We start from the raw sequence: 22,664 nt of genomic DNA on the forward strand, positions 1-22,664 counted from the left end.
TTAAAAACAACAAAGATATTTGAGGTGCTAACGTTTGGTGACTCATCCTGTATATTCCTGGTTAGATCCGTGTTTTGGACATATATCGAGTAAACACTGTACATATCTTGCGATTCTCTTTTATTTCTACAATCTCTTCAGTATTTAGAGCAACAAGAAGACATGCTAGCAGAAACTGTAGTGATGGTGAAAAGCTGGCGTAACAAAGCACTTATGAATGCAAAATGCACAAAAACAGATATTTTGACAGATATACGTTTGGCTATAGTTATAGTTTACAAAAGGAAATACATGTTCTAAAAATACAGAGTTTATGTTGGTACGAAAAATGCAGTTTAATTGTTTCCCCTAAGGTCTCGATCATCCATCGGGCTTCGATTAATCCTGGTTGTTTGTCGCCCGATTAAGCCGGTTAATCGAGGTACTACTGTATTTACTTCTGTATTTTACAGGATACACTTTTCGCAAATGTCTTGCACGTCACATATATTGAGACTGTATTCTGAATTTGCATTGCGGAAATCAATCGCAAGCGAAGCGAACTTTCGGAACAACCCAATATTTCATTTTTGGAGCTACTCCGAATTTTTCTAGATATTTTTTAAATGCTCTCACCATTTCCACGCTGCCATAGTACCGCCTGGAGAGGACACCTCGCCTGGAAATCGCATCTGTGGTGGACCTGAAACATCGAAAAAATCCGTAGATTGGTTACCGAGCTACTATCAAATTTCGTGCTCCGTCTCATACCACCAAAGATAAAAAGAAGAAAATACGCAACCCTCCTTCCCAGTATCCTCGGACATTTCTAGTCCATTTCGCCACTGGAGAATCTAGGTTAATGAGACCAGTCTGCCAGGTATGACCCTGGATCGCATTAATTAACCCGTTGCTTAGCTAAATTCGAGTGATACTCGATCGAAACTCTGATAAAAGTCGCGGCTTTCGAGTACTTTATTCTTGCATCGTTCTTACTTTACATAAGTTTGCTGGAAGGCTTTCTTAACTTCGCCACATCGATGGTTGCAGGAACTGTAACGTAATTTGGCAGAAGACGCCTGGGGTTTCTTATTTTTGTAACTTTAATACGTATACAGGGCGTCCTAAAAATATTGCATTTCCTTGAAAGGGGTGATTCCTGAGGTGATTTGAAGTAACTTTTTCCTTTGCGGAAATGTTGTCCGCGGCTTTGTTTGCCGCATTTATTAATTATTAAGGAAAAACCCGGACCAATCAGAGAGCGACTATAGCGAATGGGTGCCGCCTTTGCGCAGGTCCCGCTAAGCATGGCGTTGGCATTGGCCGAGCTACAATCCGTCCGCCGTAGCCGCGCTCGGATTGGTCAGTGTTTTTCGTTAATAACTCCTTAACGAACCCGGAGAGAACATTTTTCCAAAGGAAAAAGTTACTTTAAATGACTTCGAAAATCATTCCTTTCAAGGAAGTAAAACAGTTTAGGGACACCCTGTATATCGATCAATACAACATACTTTACTACTACTTCACTATGAAATAGACGGAAACTGAATGCTAACACATAAATATACAATAACTCCTGGCATCTTACCCCACTGCATTGCGGTATATTTTTTCGGTTGATGACTCAGTTGATAACTTTTTCTTCCTTCTTCTTACAATATAAACTACAGTGCCGGACAAAAGAAAGTCTAAAATTGGAGTTTCTGCATATTTTTTTCAAATATTGATAACATATGTGTACATCTAAGCTGGAGCATCCTCGCCACGAGATCAAACTCCTTTTATTTATTCGTTTGTTTTCACATAATACATCAACAATCCATTTTACTCGACACATGCAGCGGACAAAAGTATGTAAGTTCAAGGTCTTTTCCATTGTAATAATACTAACAACTATTCAAATATACTATCTTGGTTTTAAATGTCTTGAGGACAAAGTTGGATGGTTTAATGGGATTCACACGATGCCATAAAAATTGTTTTATGTCATTTCTTTAGAGATATCGTGGTCTCCTTAATTAAAAAAAAAATGGAATCACCCATTTTTAAATGTCCACGATAATAGTTCTTTTTACTCAATTATAATTATTCAAGGTCTTTCAAGGTCATGGACCGAGGAAACGTATATATATATATATATAATTATTATTATTATTATATAATCTCTTATGTGAAATTATTAGAGACAAAGAAGATTTAATTATTGTGACCGTGAAGATAATCATACGGCAAGGGGTTAATTGCAAGTACAACAAACTGGCAGCAATAGATAGGAACAGAGGTCCTACAAAGTTAAAGATTCAGAAAAATTAAGAAAATTAAGTAAATGTTTGACTAGATTGTCTAACGCCTTTTCTAGTTTTCTCGCTTTCATTACTTTAGGATGTAGATATTTATAATAAAAAATTGTTGTTTTAAAATAAAATTTCATTTCAAAATTGTGGTAGTTATCCTATACATTACATTACTATTTAAACTTTCTTTTGTCCGCCACTGTATTAACCCTTTGCGGACAACCTTTGCACCGTACTGACTTCGACCAAGGTTTCAAGATTGATTACACGTGCTCAGGTGATTGGGTACCATACACTTTCATCCATTACCTCATAGCAGGCTTGGGCATTATCGAAATAAATTATTTGAAAAATAATCGTTAAAATAATATATTATCTTATTTTGCTACATGCCACTTGAAATAATCATATGTTAGTTTATTTGAACAGTCGAATAATTTTTTCAAAATTATTTCAAATGAAATTCAAATAATTTTTCGTTTCATTTTTCATTTGATCAAATAATTCCTACTATCCAAAATTCTATTTCTTTTGTGTCAATATCGTCAACTGCGTTAACAATTTTAGAAACAAATCCTGCTAAACCTTAAACATAGAACTACAAAAATTAACATATACAAATTTAATAATCAATTTAGTTGCATCAATAACCTCTTTTTGAGGTGAAACTAATTATTATTTTGTTTGGACGATGTAATTGAAATGAAAAGTTATTCAAATAGAATATTATTTGTAAATAGTTTATTTTATTTAATCGCCAAATAAAAATAAATTTTTCATATTATTTGTAAAATAAAAATAATAAAATATTTAAAATAATTCATTATTTCGAACGATTATTTGTTATCTTATTTCAAATATAATATGCCCAACGTTGCTTCTTCATAGTTTTTAGAACTTGAAGACAGCTACGAAAAGTACCAAAATCTATTTGAACCACTTGCAGATTATGGTAATATCGTACAATGTCGATCCTACAGAAAAGACCCATCAATCGCGCGTCGTCCCTGAAGGGTTAGAGGTCAGCAAACATTTTGGAAACGTTGCTGCTAACCCTCCTCAAAGTATGTATACCTATGTTGTATGCGAAAACAAATGCGAAGAAATTCTTTCATCAATTGTCATAATCAGACTGCGAATCTTTATGAAAATTTATTTTTCTCTTTAAATAATGTATCGATGTTCTTAAATCCTTTCAATTGTCAACTGTTTCTAATTGCGCCCTACCGCTTTTGTCATAAATGCATAAAATCTGCAGTCTAGTCGCAACAAAGAACTGGTCGATATAGTAAAAGTGTTAAAAGTTATTGGATGCATTATGAGTTACGATTCTACTGTAGATTCTATACATTTGCGACAAAATGAACTGGTAAAATCCAAAACTCTGAAGACATTAGAAAAATTCATGAACTCTATCACACTATTCTCGACTTAATAAAATTGTTGCTAGGAAAAGTGCATTTGTACTTCATTTCTGTATTTTACAACTGACTTAGAAAATTTTTATCCTGTATAAAAACCCGCAGTCTAATTATGATTGTTCCGGCATCTTCCTTCTAATTAACTTACAAATACCCACGTGTAGATTTATTTGGAACTATATTTCCATTCACATAAGGTGAAGGAAAACATGATTAGCAATTTGTAAAATTAGCAGTATTTTATTCGATGCGATACGCGTTGAAAAATCCTTTAAACGATTATGCTGAGAATCTTGGGAATTCAGGTGGGCAAACAACACCGTTGACAAACACGCGAGAAATGAGACAATTAGTTTGGACCGTAACTGAAGCACAGGTTGCAATTTATAGGGGAATTTCATAGAATTTTTCATTTGAAAATGCACTCTCTTCCTCTGGCAATTTGATTGCCAAGCTTAGGTAGTCTAGGACAGTTCGAGGTACAAAACGAAGAGTTTGGCTGCGAAATATGGGGTCAGTTGAAACAGTTACATCGTAAGCGGGGATTTATGAAATTCTTTTGAGGTTACAGTCACATATCCGTTTTCAAAGAAACGCTCGAAATTCCTGTGCTTTATATTACAGCACTATATCCATCTTATACCTATCTGGAGCCGAATTGAAATTCTTAAAATCGTTGGATTTTCTGAGTAATCTAACTTAATACCCTTGTCGATGATGAGACTAATATCAAATGATCAATGTATTTACCCTTGTACGTAAGTACATCACCGATTGCAATATTTTAAAAAAATAGCATACTTAGTTTTTCTGTGATAATGTAAGTCGAGAAAGTGGTATATCGGAACAATATGAATTTTTCAGTAGTTTATCATAAACAAAAATAATGTGTTACATTGGGTATTGTAATATTTCTTATTTTTCTACGATTGTATTGTAATTTAATGTATTTGTTTCAAATATGAAATTACGAGTAACACATAATTAGTCAAATTAAACTGTAATGACAACTGTAATGTTATGACAGTTATGGAAGGATATTTTAAAAAATACTATGTCAAAAATGAACATTTTCTGGTCATAAAAATATTGGTACATTACTATAATAATTTGTATAGCACCTCTACCGTTGGAAGCGTTACATTCTAAGGAAAACAACATGTTCATGTGTGTTGAATTTATTCGAGTGATTTATTAGTGATTTAAAGAATGGAGTTTAAACCATAACTACTTAAACAACACTCCTACTCCTCTCTTTTTTTGCAGATACATAGTTTTACCAATCTCAATTGTTTCGTTCTATTCTTGTCATTAATGAGTAGACTGCGGATTTTATAAAAGCAGGGATCGAAATGAACAGTTTATCTTTCGTTTCTAAAAACATTCTGTTCGAACTTCTACATTTCGTTTAAAAAGATATATTTGTTCCTGTGAAACTTTTCTACGTAGAAAGAAATGTTAGCTTTAGGAACTTCTTCGAAAATTGAACAGCTGTAGTCTTATGGAACGGCTGCATAATGAATAGAAACTGCATAATAAAAATTCCATGGAGACAAGTTATTTTAAAGCATTTATCAAAAAGGGTTCCATAAGAGAAATTATTAAGCATTAACAAGATTTGAACCACGAGTTAACTGCGCAAATAAAACAAATAAATTACATATTCAGAATGTTAATTTAGTTGTAATACTTACCAATATTCAATGGCTAATAAAAAATGACGTATACTACATTGAAGATGATCTATTTTTGTTTAAGTTAATACAACAATATTTTATTTTTTATATTCCAGTCATTTTACTGTTGGGTGCAAGCTAACAAGGTTCTGCTGGACATGGATGTAGATAATGTTATATAACTCCACCATTTTGTAATTTTGTGTAATAAAAAACATATGAAAATAAAACTAAAATGTTGCTTAATGTTCCCTAAAAAATTCTTTTCTGTACAGTATCTTTGTGCACCAAAAAAAATGTTAGATTTACTCCATCTCATTAGGCTTATAGGGTTGCATACCTCCTCAAGATGACTCGTCTTTCTCCAAAATTAGTGTTTTTAGAAGATCACCGAATTTTTTGAAATTCATGCTATCCTTTTAATTAATATAACGACTTCTGCCTAATATCTTGCAAAATTTTCTCTAACAATGAAGTTTGCCCTTTAAAATAGTATGAATCGTGTTCACTTTAATTTAATTTAATTTTTTTCCTTGCAGAATTTTGTACAAACATAAAATATGACAAGTTTACTGTTATTTATAATATTGCATGCTTACTATTAACTTTTTCAATCAAAATTCCATTCTCATACCGTTCATCTTGCCTACTTAACAAAGGTTGTCTTATAGTTTCGTCTTGGTTAATAGGAAGTGTCATCAGCCACTGTTATCTAGCTTTGTAACTCTTAGAAATATTAATTACAATATGGCGTCGAAGAAAGTCTTCGCGAGTAGAAGTACAACACATAGTACACAAGAAAAAAGAAATTCCTTTTTGTAACATGGTTTCATACAGGGTGTCCCAGAAATGTACTTCGTTGAAAGTGGCGATTCCTGCTGTCAATTGAAGTAACTTTTTCTTTTGCAAAAATATTTTTCGCAGCTTTGTTAAGGAGATATTAACGAAAAACGCGAACCACTGGGAGCGCGGCTACAGCGGACAAATTCCGGCTGGGCTAATGCCAACGTCACACTCAGCGGAGCCTGCCGACGATCTGGAATCTGAACGTGGTTTTCGTTAATAATTTGTTCCCAAAGTCGCGGAGGACATTTTCGCAATGGAAAGAGTTACTCCAAACGACCTCGGAAATCACCCTTTTCAAGGAAGTACAACTTTCTAGGAACAGCCTGTATAGTGCCTTATAGTATCGTCGCGGAGTGTATCAGAAAGTTTTATAACTGTTTCGATCCGTGAGTAAAATAAAACAAAATTCGAGATGCGAGCAACATACACGTGATGACTGGCTCGTCGATGAAGATATCTGAGCTGCATGGATGGCAGCGCGGACACGCAGACGGATCTGGATCTATTTCGTCGGATCATCTCGTGAGCGGGAGGTAACGCTTCCTCTTCGCTGTCGCTTTCCGTCACCGAACCGCTCTCTCTTCTCCCTTTGCTGCGTTTGCGTTTTTCCAGAGAGACCGACGTCGATGAGGTCGAGGTCGCCGACGAGGGGAGCGGTGATACGCTTGTAGACGAGCCACTAGTCAACGATACTCCGCGCAACCGGGAGACCAGTTTCATGTCCAGGCACAACATCTTCCCGGAGACGCTGTCACAAGGGCGTCCCTGCGACCCCTGTCGCTCGCTAATACTTCAACCCTTTCGTCACGGCCGAGACTGACCGAGAAACGATTATTCAAACTGAAGTGGAGTAAGGCTACCTTTCTTTCGTTGTGAAAGGAGTTGACGAACACGGATCGCGATCGATAACATACGAAGCGCCGTACTTCGTAACAAATAATGGCTACATGTCATTTGAAATAATCATGTGTTAGTTCATTTGAACAACCAAATAATTTTTTTATAATTATTTCATTATCTTATTCTTTGTTTTACTTATTTATTTAATGTCGCATCAGCGTTTATGCTATTAGCGAGCACCGAGATGTTACACTGTGTTACATACATATATGTAGGCACCATTATTTTAATCTCAAATGAAATTCACATAATTTTTCATTTCATCTTTCATTTGATCAAATAGTTGATACTCGCAAAAATTCTATTGATTTCGTGTGCAAAACAACAATTTTAACTTAAATTAAAACCGAGAAGTGAATATATGCATATATGTATGTATGTGCATGTGAGCAAAAGATACTCTAGACATTAATCGTCACAACATACCTGTATCAGTGAAATCGATGAGATGATCCGTATTCTATTTAATTAGCACGTTACATATTCTTTCATCTTTGTTGTTTGCAAACTGTGCCAGCGTTTATATAAAATTAATTATTAATTATTACAAGATTGGTACTGCACCGATTTGTTATTAATCAATAATGTCTATTTTTAACCACATCTTCGTTTCTATTCATTACTTGCTGCGACCCTACGTTCTTGAACACAGATAATACAGTTGTATTATATTAATTTGATACAAATATAGTTTATATTTACTTTTTATATTTTTTAAAAATATTCACTTTATTGCTGTAACTAATAATGGAGGTATTGAACAGTGAACTACGATTTCCAATGTTGTACTTGCAACAATTTACATAAATGAAAAAATGTAATATAAAATATATATTAAACGATACGAGTTTGGCAACTCCCTTCTACACATCACGATGCACATGAAACTGCTGATCATAAAAGACATCAACATTTCCTCTATTTGTAGTAATCATATAAAAAAGTGAGAAGCAGTAGTATAAGCCAAAGTAACAATAATATTTGCTAACTGAATAAAAATATATTGTATTAATCTTTTTGCATAAAATGGTAATTTACGTGTTTATGAATGTTTAAATACTTTTTGCAAAATATATCATCACATAGTGCATTGTAGTATTAAGAATAACGTTACTACACCAAAAGTTTGCACATTGTGGAAAAAAGAATGAAATCTAAAGCAACTTTGAAAATGATGGTTAGTGACTTTGCAGTTGTCATGTAACAAAAAACTTAATTTAAGAGAGATTATTTAAACATTTACAATGAATTAATGTTTGGTTTATAGATAAATAAATTGGTTTGATAAATAAGGCTTTTACGATTATAAAATTAATTCTGAAGATACTGAAAAAAATGATGGAACAACTATAACAAGGAATTAGATGACCACATAAAAAGAAAATTTATTACTGCAGTTTCGCGGATATATTATTGGCAGTAAAATGGTTATTTCCGTTTTAATTCATATTCCTATCTTTTTGGTAAAATATTTGTGGTAATACTCGCGGTAATACTCGTTTCTGTTCAGCCAATATGATCTCTCAACCGAATGATATTCAATTTCCGTTTATCCGTGGCATTCTGATAAACGATTTTTTAAAACGAAGACTGGTGGATAATACTTGTTTCACAGAATGTCAAGCTGTATGGATTAGCGAATAGAATACTGGGAAATATTTACAAATACTATTTAATACTTTAGATTTTATTTGACTCGAAGAAAATGGTGTTTTAAATAGGATATACAATTTCAAAAATAAATTATTACTATTTTGACTATCTAAACCACAAAATAGGATATTTTTATTTCAAGAATCTGAATCATAAAATAAAATATTTCCATTTTAATAACCTGAAACACAAAATAAAATATTTTATTTTAATAATCTGGCATAAAATAAAATTCTTTAATCTTACTTGGAGTAATGAATTATTCTGTAAGTAGTGCGTTTTTTCAATTTATTTTCTTATAAAAAATTTAAGAGTTCCTATCGCCGTTTAATAAATAACAATAAAAGTTTGTTGATAAACAATGTAAACAATAGTATATAAATAATATACATATAAAATATATAAATTATATAAATATACATGTATACATTATATAAATATAAAGTAATATAAAAACTATAAACAATACAAACGTTTGTTGATAAACAATATAAACACGCAATGTTTCTTGCCACTAGGAAACATTCTATACTCATACATGTATCGAATACAAACCATTATTTTCAGCAAAAACATTTAAAATAAATAAAATATTTCAAGACGAAATTCAAATATTCTCAACATTGATCAAATGAGATACTATTTTAAAAAATTATTGCACCAAACAGAATATTCTATTTTCAAAGTTGTACGCACATTTTAAAGATATAGGATTACTTACTATTTACTATTTCAGATACTATTTTACCCAGCTCTGTTAGAAAGCTTAATTTTTTAAATGATTAATTGAAAGTAAATTGCTAGTCGATGTCTGTTCCCGATCAAATATTATAGCCCTTGAAAGATTTTGTAAAATACGCACCCCCCAACCCCAAATCACTTGTCCTTGAGGCCTGGGAAAGAAGATATTGTACGAAATCGATATCTCGATAAGGCTACTAATACACAAAATTTGAAGAAAATCGGGCCTGGGTAATTTCACAGGTATTTTACGTAATTCTTTGCACAAACATCTGCAGTCTATTAATAACTGCTACACTTGAACAATGGCTAGACCATGATAGCCTCCAGTCGAACATCAAAATAGATTCGAAAGTACTCAATGTATATTGGCAACCTTTAGGAAAGTGTCGAGAAGGAGTGAAAAGGTGTCAAGAGGCAATCTTTCAGTCACGAATAAGAGTCCTAAAAATAAACCAAGAGAAAAGTCCAATTTTAATGCGATTTCATTGGTTCTCCCATCGTACAAATGACTTCGCAGAATCCATGCAAAACCTGTGTAGACTTTGCAAAACCTGTGTAAACAATTTTATGAAGTTCTCTTTGCACTAAGATATATTTATTAAATATTTTCTCATTATTTTACAATTATTTTTTAATTATCTTTTGACTTGACTTTTAGTTAACCTAGTGTTATGCAAAACTCTTGAGAAACCATACATTTTATCCTAAAAAGAGAAAATAGAAGATGTTATTTATTTTTATTGCTTTCTTTGCTTTATTTGAATCTAAATAAAAATAGAATTGCTACCTTTATCATTGAACGATAGATTATGAATGTGAAAAGGGTTTATGTAAAAGTTGAGTAACTTTTCCAAAAATTAGGAGTACAGTAGAATCTCGATTATCCGAACCGATGCTATCTAAAGTCCGTATTATTCTAACAACATTCAACATTGTACAAATCAATACAGATTGAAGCTAGAAATTGAATTAAGTTACAGTTCTATTATACGAGGCGCCCTTGTTTAGTTCGGATAATCGAGGCTCCACTGTATACGAACAATACAATCATTAATAGCATACTATGGAAATTTGCTGGTTTGAATAACAGCTTTTTACAAGTATCGCGTGTATAAATCAATATTAATAATCGTGGTGAAAAAATTAGTGAAATTAATTACAAAATAATATTGTTAACGTCGGTATAATACATTGATTTGCTCGAAGCTTTCTAATTTAAAACGGCAGTTTCATGTGCATCAATGAATTATCTAGGAGAGAAACGAAAATGACAGATTACCAATTGATTAATTACACGCCGGCCATTTGTAATCGTTTCCTGTGCATATAAAAAGTATTTAATGAACAGCCGCTATAGTTGGCGGTCCACGGTGTTCTCAACGCAGGATGACTATAGTCGGCATCAGTAACGAAAGGGTTACGCACGCGTGGAAGTTTCTTTTGGACGAATTTGGACCGCTGCTGACATCGCGACCGGCCACTCGACACGGAGAGTCGCGGATGTTTGCTCGTGCGATTTGATGATCCTCGAGGATACTATTTCTCGGCATCGCATCTCGCTTGTCTGCCGGGTGGATTTCAGAACAGTCATGTTAATTGAACTCGGCGTTGAATAACTACGGAATGCCTTCTTCCCATTTCATTTGACAGGATTTGATTGCTAAACTTTTTCGTACACTATTCTCGGTATTAGATTGCCCCTTCTGTGAATAACTTTTCTGAACTAATTCGGAAACGACCGCAGTTATTTACAAACTTGTCTCTTTTCGGACACTTTTCGTGATTATGAAAGTAATGTACAGGGCGATTCATCTAAGTGTTTCACGCAAATACATACTTGTAAACTATTTGGTGTGAACAAATGATTGAAAGAAAAGTTGTATTCCTGATGTTATTTGAAGTAACTTTTTCCTTTGCGAAAATGTTCTACGCGGCGAAAACCACGGCCCAATCAAAGCACGGCTATAGTGGATGGATTCCGGCTCGTCCAATAGCAACGCAACGCTCACCGCTCGACTTATCGCCGAGCCGGAATCCGTCCGCTGTAGCCGTGCTCTGATTGATCCGTGGTTTTCGTTAATAACGAAAACAAAGCGTTTCGGTGTGAATTGGCAAAAGCAAAATATGCTTAGAATTACCTCACGAGTCATCCCCATTTTTTCTTACACTTCTCCTGGGACACCCTCTAGTTTATGATTGTTCTCCATGTATGTTCGATGAAATTTTCAGAATGTATCAGTATTGACACAGATCTACCGAACGGATATTTCAATATAAGCCCAAATAAAAAAGTTAGAAGCAACTACTACTATTTTCTTCGCGATTTGGATAAACTGAAATTTTATAAAGATTTCTTTTACATGTAATCTAATAAACTAATCCTTCTAACGCCTTCTTGACTTTAAAACTTAAAAAAATTATTATATTGTAAGAAGCATATTAATAAGAGCTACTGTAAATATTTTTTATGTCATATGAAAGCGCGTATATGAAGACGAATATATCCATGCACTATACAATGCTTGTCAAGGTCATAAAAGGTCATAAATGGAAGAAATATTTCACGTTATTATACAACGCATGGGCGAACTCATTTTCATGCACACGTTTATATGACGTGTATTGTAGGTCAGCTTTGTTCTTCAAAAAATATTGCAAATATAAGAAATTACTAAACACCACTATGATTGTTATAAAAAATACAGCAAAACTTATGCTTTTTATTTAGAATGTTAGAAAGCATCGTGCAGTAATGATTGATACACTGCAAAGTAATTGAATGAGTATGAACTGGTTATAAAAATGAGAATGGTTAAATATATTGAATAGCAATTGGTAACACATCTTGTGCGGGAAGCGACTAAAGTCGTTTTGTGCGGATTTCACATCTTGAGCGGGAAGCGACTAAAGTCGTTTTTCACGGATTATTGATGGATTATTGTTATCGATGGGTTTTTGTGATGTTTTTACAATAAAATCGGATAGACATGCGTTGCAAAAATACAAAATGTGCGTTGCAAGAATGAATGCAACACGGTAAGACTTTGGCGGTAAAGTGCCCGCGTAAGATGTGTTAAATCTAATTGTAATTTAGAATATGACTTCAACGAACACCGATTATTCAATATTTTACATTTATGTGTGCTTTTGAAAACTGAAAATGGAAATTATTTTTCGATAAAATGAAGTATACTACACAGCTTCAGGCGAGTTGCGAATGAATTATTCTGGCAGAAAATATTCGATCACGAATGTGATTGTGGACTGACTTTTTGAGACATACAGGATTTAAAAAGTATTTAAACATTACATTTCTGATTCTCGAAAAATTGTCGATATTTATAATTTATTATTGTCGATAATTGTGATAATTTCGTAAAAATAAATAGCAAAACCACAAGCCTGCACACATTTTAAAGCTTGAAGTCTTTAATATTGTCAATAATGAAGATGGTGACAGAGATTGTTAAAAAATTGTTCTCAACAACTCTTTATTTTAAATATTTCATTTAAAATGCACTTCAAAAGACTGTTCCATAACTGCAATAATTTTAAACAATTTTTTGATTAATTAGCTGATAGTTAACTACACGTATAGTTCTTATCTAAGTGAAGAACATGAATATTATAAAATATGATGCGTATTTAAATTAGCAATTTAAATGTTATGTCACACTCGACACAGGAATTCCTGTGAATAAAATTGATGTCGAGTCATACTCGATATAGGAGTACAAATGGTTAATTTTCTCATTCTGTACCTTACACTAATATAAATATATTCATTTTTATATTAACATTTTCTGTTTATATGTGTGATGAGTTTTATCATTGCATTTGACTTTATAGATTACAGATTTTCTTTTATTAAATCTGTAAAACGTTTAATTTCTTTCTTCTTGCGTCGCAAGATATATTTAGTCGCAAGATATATTATTATATAGATATATAGCGAAAATGACAAAAACAGCTGAGATGTTGTCCTACTTGTAACATATTTTATACATCTATTTCTGACTATTGTATGACGACTAATAATGTTATAATGAAAAACTACGACATAGTTCGTTTAATCGAATATTTTTTGCCGGAGGTTTATAAAATACTTCCAATTTCTAGATGTACAGGGTGACTCATTTAAATGTACCATCTTTTACTTATAAACTTCTTGTTAGGTATACATATAAAAAAATGGTGTAAATAAAAGTTGTTTGATATTGTGCAGGGCATACAATCTGATAATTAGTATTTTAACGGTGTGCTTTTTTATCGAGATATGCAGGCAACTATAAGTTTTTTTATTAAAATATGTAATATTTAATCTCGCGATTTGAAAGAATCTTGAATGCTAAGCAAAAAACTGTAAAGGTGTATGGGGTAAAAAACAAATAACTACCGAGATATTCTTTAATCAATATTTAATACCTATACGTAATTCTCAAAATGCTGTCCATTATATTTAAGGGGAGTAGGCGTTCTTTAGGGTCAAAAATCGAATTAAAAAAATTAATTTTTATTATTATAGTAGACAATCTTCGGAATGAGAATCTATATTAAAAAGAATTTTTCCAAATGGTATAAGTGGATGAAAAATGCTCAAAAATTGAGTCCAACGTATGAATTCATAGACGCATTTGTGCTCCTCTTTTTCAGTAACTATTCGATCGATCGAGCTATTTTAGGTGCTTAGTACTAAGGGCAACACGTATTTTAGTCAAAAACATTGTTGAAATTAGGCCTACAACCGGATAGGCAGCATCATCTACATTGTATAATTTTTTCTATTCTGTATTTCAAAATTCTTTTCAGCTAAAATGCACATGTAGTATAGTATTAGATGCTCTAGAAATTTGAGTTTGATGCCTGCAATAGATGCTGAGAAAACGGAACATAATTAATAGAAGTGAGATCACTGAGAGCGAGATTCATCAAAGATTAATTAAAAAATATGTCAGTAATTATTAGTGTTTGACCCTACATACCTTAACACTGTTTTACTCAGTATTGAACAGGCTTTTGAGTCGCAAGATCAAATATTACACTTTATAACATAAAATCTGAAGGTCATCTTCATATTAAGCGTTAAGAAGCTAATTATTATATTGTATGCCCTACTTAATATTAAAGAAGTATCATTTGGCACATTTTTGGTTAAGCTTTACCTCAGGGAACCAGAAATTTTTAACTTTTTTTTATGGAATCCTGTAGATTTTGGCGAGAAAATGCCGAAAATACAAGTTCTAATCCTAGGAAAGCAGTAGTTCAAAAGTTAAGCGTTTATGTACATTTAAAAAAGTTAAAAATTCGTGGTTTTCTGGAGTAAAGTTTTGCCAAATTTTTTTACAGGTTACCTTTTCACTTACGAGAATTAATTATATTTTCATCAGTTTGTTTTCACATACAATATAAATATCAACTTTTGGCTGAAAAGTAAAGTCTGAATGTTGACATTTCATGCATTTTCTATTTCATCTACATTTGTAAATTACTTTCCCATCATTTTGCCGACAAATAATGGTGGGCTTAGATTTTCTTAGAATCCAAAGAATAACCTTATCAATATTTTAGGTGTACGAGCTACCAAAAAATTGGCCACATTTTAACATTCTCTTTTAGGTGGTACAGTTAAACAACTCACCCAGTACTATCTGAGAAAATGTGCTTCCCTGCACACAATTTCAGTGCAGGGAACCTATTCGCTTGTAGTGATCAATGGGCAGAAAATTTGAATGAAGAGACGAGCTCCGTTTTCTACGTATCATATAATTTCTCCCCGTCCTTCGATGATAAGAAGGGACGCGAGGCATAAAAGAACGCGAATCTCCCTGTGTTTGAACTGCCACCGCTAGCTACCCTCCGATTTCTTTGTATCTCCTTACTCCCGCAAACCACTCGTGGGTTTTCCTTTCAACGGCGTTCTCAATACTGCTTTTTTGTCCGTGCGGAACAAGTTAAAGAGAAGAACAAAATACAATACCCTTTGTTTCCCGCGACTGCGCACAAATGAGGAATGTCGCGAAAAATGTGGCAAAATCCTGGCTTTTCAGCCTTTCCATTCATTTCCGAGTAATTGTTTTAATCAGACGCAATAATAATTGATTCCATCGGACAAATTCACTTCAATAGAGAAGGAAACGACCGACCAAGCTTTAATGACTATTGATCAATGGCTATTGAAGAAGGGGATAAGAGATAGAAACGCTTTATTAATTCTTAAGGATTAAACGAACGTAATTTGTAACCGATTTTATTAGATACGAAACTTTATAAAAAGTTACTTGTTAAACCAACTGACCAGGATTTTGAAATTGCCCCGTGTACTAGGGCTACCCATAAGTAATATCCGTGAGACTTGCTCAGAATTTAATGTTATTTAACATTTAGTATGGGTTAATTGATTACAGATTAATTTCGCAATGATCATACTACACGTCAATAAATTTGATTAGTATGTATGTTATGTAACAATAAATCACTTCTACGAAGGGCAATGTTTATTAACTTTGGAAGTTCTTCTCAGACGAAAATGTTTACTTTGATCGTGTTCTATGCAACTTTATGTAAAATCAAAATATTTTCTTGATAGAGATGCTTTCAACGTGTAAAATATAGTGCAATTTACTCTTTGCACTCGACTGTCCTCTCTGATGCACCACTAAAAATTACTATACTATAAGTCAAAACAAATCCTACATTGTATTTAATAAATTGCTAAACGTTCAGGTATGGTACGAGTAAACATTACTCGATTTCATGCAAACAAAATGGAAAACATCATGTGTAACGAATATATTCTAAATCAGATGAAATGCCCATGTTCTCGAATCAAAATGGCATCGAATGCAAAGGGTTAAATATACTACTTTGCTAAAAAAATGAGATCTTTTAGTTCATGTAAAGAGGAGTTAGCTTCAATAAGTATGGATGTACTTTTTGTAGACACCTTATTACTTTTCCCCACGTTATAAACTTATACTTCTTGGTATCATTAAAATATTGCTTCTCAATGTATTATTTATTATATTCGGCTGGAACGAAAGACCGTAGAGTTTTTAAATTAAAATTCCATGATAAAATTAAGGTATTTATTCATAGATTTATTTAATAACATATCATTCATTCATAAGAAAAGTGACACAACTCCAAATATATTTATAAAAATGATTATAAGGATAAATACATAAATTGTGGTGTGCTTTATAATTAATATACATGATAATTAACCCAGTATCTAAATAACAACAAATTATTTTACATTTCTAAGTTGGTTTATATACGATAAAAAAATTGGCAATTTTAGCTAACTTTCGAATGGCTCGCCCCTGCAAAATATCCTCCTTTTGATTTACGTCACTTTTCTTATGAATGAACTATATTTTCCATTCTCTTCTATTACTTCTCGCCATTTTTGAGATAACTTATCATGTTATTGTGTAAACCTATGAATAAATATCTGAATTTTATGTTTGAATTTTAAAGTAAAAACGCTATGAACTTTCGTTCTAACCCACTACATAGAAATGGATATAATAATTGGCACAAGAAAGAGGCGGCACCAATATTTAAGTTATATTTATTGGATCATTAAGAAAGCAATAGATTTCATATACACAGGCAGTCACAAAAGTTTCCTTGCACCCTTTAAAACCAACTGACCAAATCATTTTCTTGTTTTTTATGTATTTTTAAAATTTTCGTTACAGACTCGGATAATAAAGTTGTAAAACTAATATCTACTACATGCAATTTCTTGCAATTTCTTTGAATTACATTATTCTAAACATTTTTGTACAGTTCATTTAGTAAACTAATTCTTCCAAGTTCTTAAAAAAAGGTCATTTGGTCCACTTTCAATAGAGTTACATCATTTCAAAGGGTATATGGAGACTTTTGCGATTGACTGTAGAGCAAAAATTTATCAATACGGATATTAGCTTAATTTTTTGAAACAATACTTAATTTTTTATTGCTTCAAAGCCACTCGAAAGTGCAGCTAACTGCTTATTGCAGTAACTCCTTCAATTGTTAGAACAAAATCAGGCGTGAATAAAAGAACGATATCTAACAAAAGTCAACATTCGACTAGTGTTAGCCAGAAACATTTTGTTTGGTGGGCGTCCATTGATCGGCTTATTATTCCCGACTGTGCTATCCGTTAATTAGTGTCGACTTAAAACAATTTTGCTGACCGCGCATTAATTATGGTTGGCCATAAATCCCGGGAAAATTCGAACGTGTGCCATGGTTCTCCTTCCCCCATCTATCGGACACGCAGGTTCGCGCTAATGCTATGGAGAACATTGAGTATCGAACTGTTTTCGTCGATGCGCGAATTGGAAGAATGCACTCCTTCGTTAATCGCGCTAACGAGTTACTCGAAAAAGTTTCAGCTGACGCCTCGAACACAAGGAAACGAACGATTTACAAAAGCTTACTTGCAAAAGCTAGGTTCGATTTCGAAAAAATAAAGAAAAAATTGATGCACCCTTTTATAACGTTTACCGATCGCCGGAGCGAGATCCAACGAAACGGTACACACTGAGGAAGCACTCGTAAATTTCTTACAGACAGGGATTAAGTGTCCATCGTCGATCAACGATTCCAAGCTTCCAAGCTTCCGCGCAGAGAGATAGAGAGACGCAGTGTGTGTGTGTCCTACCACCTTGGTACTTCGAACTGTTCGTATCACGATTGCAACGGATGGTCGAACCTTTTTAGTTGACGAGCAAAAACAACGAGGAAAAAACAAAAAGAAACAGTGAAAACAAAAAAAAAAAAAGAAACCGAGAAAAGTGTACGGAGGAAAAACGTAGAGGAGACACACACAGTTCGGTGTTACACGTGTTTCGATGCTGGGAATCGACAGAATGGATCGATCGATTAACAAGGGAAGAGAGCGACCAGAGAGGAACGGACGATGGGTTTGCCTCGGGTCTGCAACCCCTACTGACGGAGGCAGGACACGACCCTTTTCGAACGAGGACGCAGCGAGTCACGGTGAGAGAGCAAGTACTCGTAGTAACACGGCGCGGCGACTCGACGACTGGCGCCGCGTCGTCGAGCTCATTGGCTCTCTTTCCCGCCCCTCTCTCTCCCGCTGTCGGCTCGCGTTTCTCCCGTGCTTTCTGTCTTACCGCAACTTCACCTCCCTAAAGCTACGTGCACACTGGACCGCGTGTCCTGCGACTCCGACTGCAAACTGCGACTGCAACTCCTCTCCTCCGTGTACTCCGAAAAGATAGCACACGCTATTTGCATACAGTAACGTTGCGGTAGACGCGAAAGCGATGTGTCCAATGTTTGTGTCTTTATCCCTATTACCGTGGGATGTAGGGCAATCGTTCCAGTAGTCAGCCATCTTAAGCGCTGTCATTATTCACACCAGGTTCACCAGGATTCTAATATTTTTAATTTGCGATTATTGAGTTTGCAACGACGCATTCGTGAATTTGTTTATCGGTAGATATCTCTTATTTTTTACCCTAGGCCTTTAGGGGCCTAGAAATTCAATTCTCGAGAAATGCAATATGATACATCAACGATAATACCAATCCAGTGATAAAACATTTTTGTCACACCTTTTTGTCTTACCAATATATTTGTGATATTTTTCTGATTAAATTCTCGATCATCCGAACTGATGGTATCAACATGCACCACGATGAATTGTACAAATCGGTAAAGTTTTAATCTAGCATTGTACCTTGATAACTGTTTTATTACGTGTACACTCACATTCCATTGATTAATACGAATAATAGAGGTTCTACTGTATTGTGATTTAAACAAGTAAACATGATCCAAATTGTGTCGTGTTTTATGTCATTTCTCTCAGAAAAGTGTCCCAAATATGTTGGTAAAAGTTTCATCAAAACATCATAAAAAATAAAAAATTTCTGTGATTGAATTATGTTTTGTTTAGTCTCTATTCTTTTCTATGCTTGACGCTAGTGGTGAGGGATCAAGAAATAATGTTCGTTCGTATATACAACGATATAGTACACGATATTAACCAATATAATCGCACAAACTTTAAATAGGAATAACTTTTATATATATGGATCAGTTGGTTTATTAGCTATAAATGATTAAAACTGGCTAAAATCGCAGTTACAGAAAATCGTGAAAAATATTAGCCAATTTCCATGAAATTTTCAGCATGCATATAACTTATATGAATCTACAAAACACCTTTTTAAAATTTTCGTTACCGGCCAAAATACTAAAGTTGTAAAAAACAATTTTTACTATTTTTGTCGCGATTCCGACGAAATGCAATTTTTTACAAATTGTCATTGCACGTCATCTCTACTGAACTAAGCTTTGCAGAAAAGCTCAAGTCAATTGTTCCATTAATAAAACAGTTATTCCGATTTAAAGCGCATCCAATTAATGATGCGAGTCTCCGTAAGTGACATTTCGGCCCCGAAGTTTTGACATATTATATATTAAAACATTCCTGTAGGTGACATATAAACCAGAAGAAACATCAGAAAAATGGTAGATAAAAATATTGCTTAGGGTGTCCATTTCCAATCACCATGAACTTAATTTACCATATTGTTAAGGTCACTCAGAAGGGCGACAGAAGGGCGACAAAAAGAATTTTGCTGTCGATTGTTATTTTTTAAAATGTTATTAACGAACTAACTTTTATAAATAGAATCTACCTTTATAACCTACCTTTTAATATTAGATATACATTGACCTCGATGATAAACGCAAAGAGTACTTTGTATTTATGCTCTAGAAATGTAGCTTCCATGATTTCTTAATACTGTGTTTGCCAAGCTTCCTTAAAGTTTACATACATATGTATAAAACAGATGCACTATCTTGTTCTAGTGATAGAATCATATAACTATTTGTCATAGTCTTTTCTTTTGTTGTTTCTAAAAATTAAATATTTCATGATGATATTTCATATGTTTGCCATTTTGCTAAAACATGTTGACTGTTTCATTTTAGAGTAAAAGATAATCATACTCATATAGATTTAGACAGGGTAGAAGTTATTTGAAATGAGACTACAACTAGTCATTTGAAATAATGAATTATATTAAATATTTCATTATTTTTATTGTACATATAACATAAAAAACTTATTTTCAAGAAGAGGTCATTGAAGTAACTAAATTATTAAATTTAGACATGTTTATTTTTGTACCACATTCGCTTTTCAAATTGTTATTACAATCTGACGATGATGACACGAAATAAGTAGAATTTTGGAGAGTACGAATCTCAAATAAAATTCAAATAATAAAATGACTTTAAAAAATTATTTGGTTGTTCAAATAAACTAACATATGATTTTTCAAAAAATAATAATAATTTAATAATTATCACATTATTAAATTATTATTATATTGTTATTATTAATTATTATTACATTATTATTATTATATAATTTAATAATTATTTTAAAAAAATTTTTTGTATTATTTTTCTTTTGTTTTCTACTTCCATAATGTCCAAGTCTGGCGTCATTAAGATTATTATTGCTTTCTTTCAGATGTATGCACCAACAAATCGTGGGTCATTCAAAATAATACATTGCGAAAACAATATAATAATACAAGGAGATACAGTAATCTAATTATTTTTTATTTCAAAAATCATTTCACAGCGATACCTTCACAAGAGAATACCTCCCAATGAAAATTTTATATAACCATTTTTTAAGTGTCTGATTCAAGCCCATTATATCCATTATATCTTGTGTTGAGCACGCCATGGAATATGTAAACATTTTCTCAAGAGATAAAAATTACAGTTCACCACTTTCTCCTTCAATGCCTGTCTTTTCATAAAATTGCAAGCAATCTTGCTTATGCACTGATTCATGCACCAATTTTTGGACGCTTTAAGTTCACTTTTATATAATACACTGTAGATCATGTAATTTAATATTTACTCCAGTTTCTACTGTAGCATCATCTGCAGTAGCAGAATCCTACGTTCTTCAATTCTACGTTCATTGTGTACGTTTATTGCTTTCGGACGTCCTGCGTATTTTTCTTTCCATATTTCTCAACATTTCTTTAGGAGTTATAAATCACTTTACGAACTACGATCAATCATTGTTTCAATTTTCGGAATAGAGAAGCTTTTATTTTCAAAATTCTAAACTGCTGCTCTTCCAGCGTTGTTTAATCTCGTACCATAATCCATTACTATATCTTTCAAAATTTTGATAACAAAATTCGCGCGATATTAAATATCAAATTATTTGAACAGCTGAAGAACGTAGCAGTGACTGAAGAAGAACGATTATGGTATCTTTTTGACGATTGCGGAACCTGCTTGCGTTCTGTTTTGTAAATTAACCAATAAACAAATCAAACGAGTTTACCCTGACTAGGAGCAGTCTTGTTGACTCGAATTTCGTGCGCAATACAAGAAACAGTTTTCGTCAACTTCATTTAGGGGGAGGTAAAAATATAATACTTTGTTCTTTTTTTTATTCTGCCTTATTTAAAAAAAAAAAATAATCAAGATGTCCGTAATTAATTTACATTAACCATTATACTTTGGTTATACGATGTTAGTAAGTACCGGAAACAGTAAAAGTTACTAATAATACAGCCGGTCATGTATGGTATAATTGAAAAAAAATGTGTTTTGTAGATTCATATAAGTTGTATTCGTGTTGAAAATGTCATCGTTATTGGCCAATTGGTTTACGAGTTATAAATTGTTAAAAATGGTGAAAATTACAGTTTTCCAACCTATTTTTGCCGTTTTATACTATTATTCAGCGATTTTCACAATTTCACTAGTAACTAGGCTGCGGATCTTTATGCAAAATAAAAAATCATTCTGTCAATTTCAATTCACTGAAACTAATCAGGAATTTAAGTTGCAGATAATGTTTCGATATTCTTAAATGTCTTCAAACTTTGTATTGCTTGATGTTGTACCCTGACAGCAAAAATTAATAGATGTGAGATATAATGGTTTATAATTTGTAAGATGAGCTGGATGAGTGTCAACTGCAACAATCGGCTGATCTCCTTAGCTGTGCAAGCGCGACAGGAACATGATAAAACGTGATTAGTGTTTGATGTTGTTTCCCACTCTACAACTTACGTAACAATCGGTAAAGTTTTAAATGTCAAAGGTATAGCTACTGTTTAGCAATAGGGGAA

At 33.0% G+C, this 22,664-nt stretch overlaps 1 protein-coding gene across 2 annotated transcripts in view; it reads right to left on the reverse strand.

Annotated features, from left to right (window-relative positions):
- Window positions 1-22,664, reverse strand: part of LOC143365178 (GTPase-activating Rap/Ran-GAP domain-like protein 3) — a 93,323-nt gene that overhangs the window by 23,087 nt on the left and 47,572 nt on the right. Inside the window, exons 1-2 of one of the 2 annotated variants that reach the window (XM_076805105.1) lie at window positions 6,644-7,065; window positions 616-682 (exon numbers count right to left, since the gene is read on the reverse strand). In XM_076805105.1, the coding sequence (XP_076661220.1) occupies window positions 616-682; window positions 6,644-6,951 (375 nt within the window). In that variant the 5' untranslated portion in view covers window positions 6,952-7,065. Of the gene's footprint in view, window positions 1-615; window positions 683-6,643; window positions 7,066-22,664 lie in introns of those variants that run through there. The other variant, XM_076805107.1, reaches the window with a different exon arrangement.

This window comes from Halictus rubicundus, chromosome 2 (assembly GCF_050948215.1).
Source record: "Halictus rubicundus isolate RS-2024b chromosome 2, iyHalRubi1_principal, whole genome shotgun sequence".
Classification (NCBI taxonomy): Eukaryota; Metazoa; Arthropoda; class Insecta; order Hymenoptera; family Halictidae; genus Halictus; species Halictus rubicundus.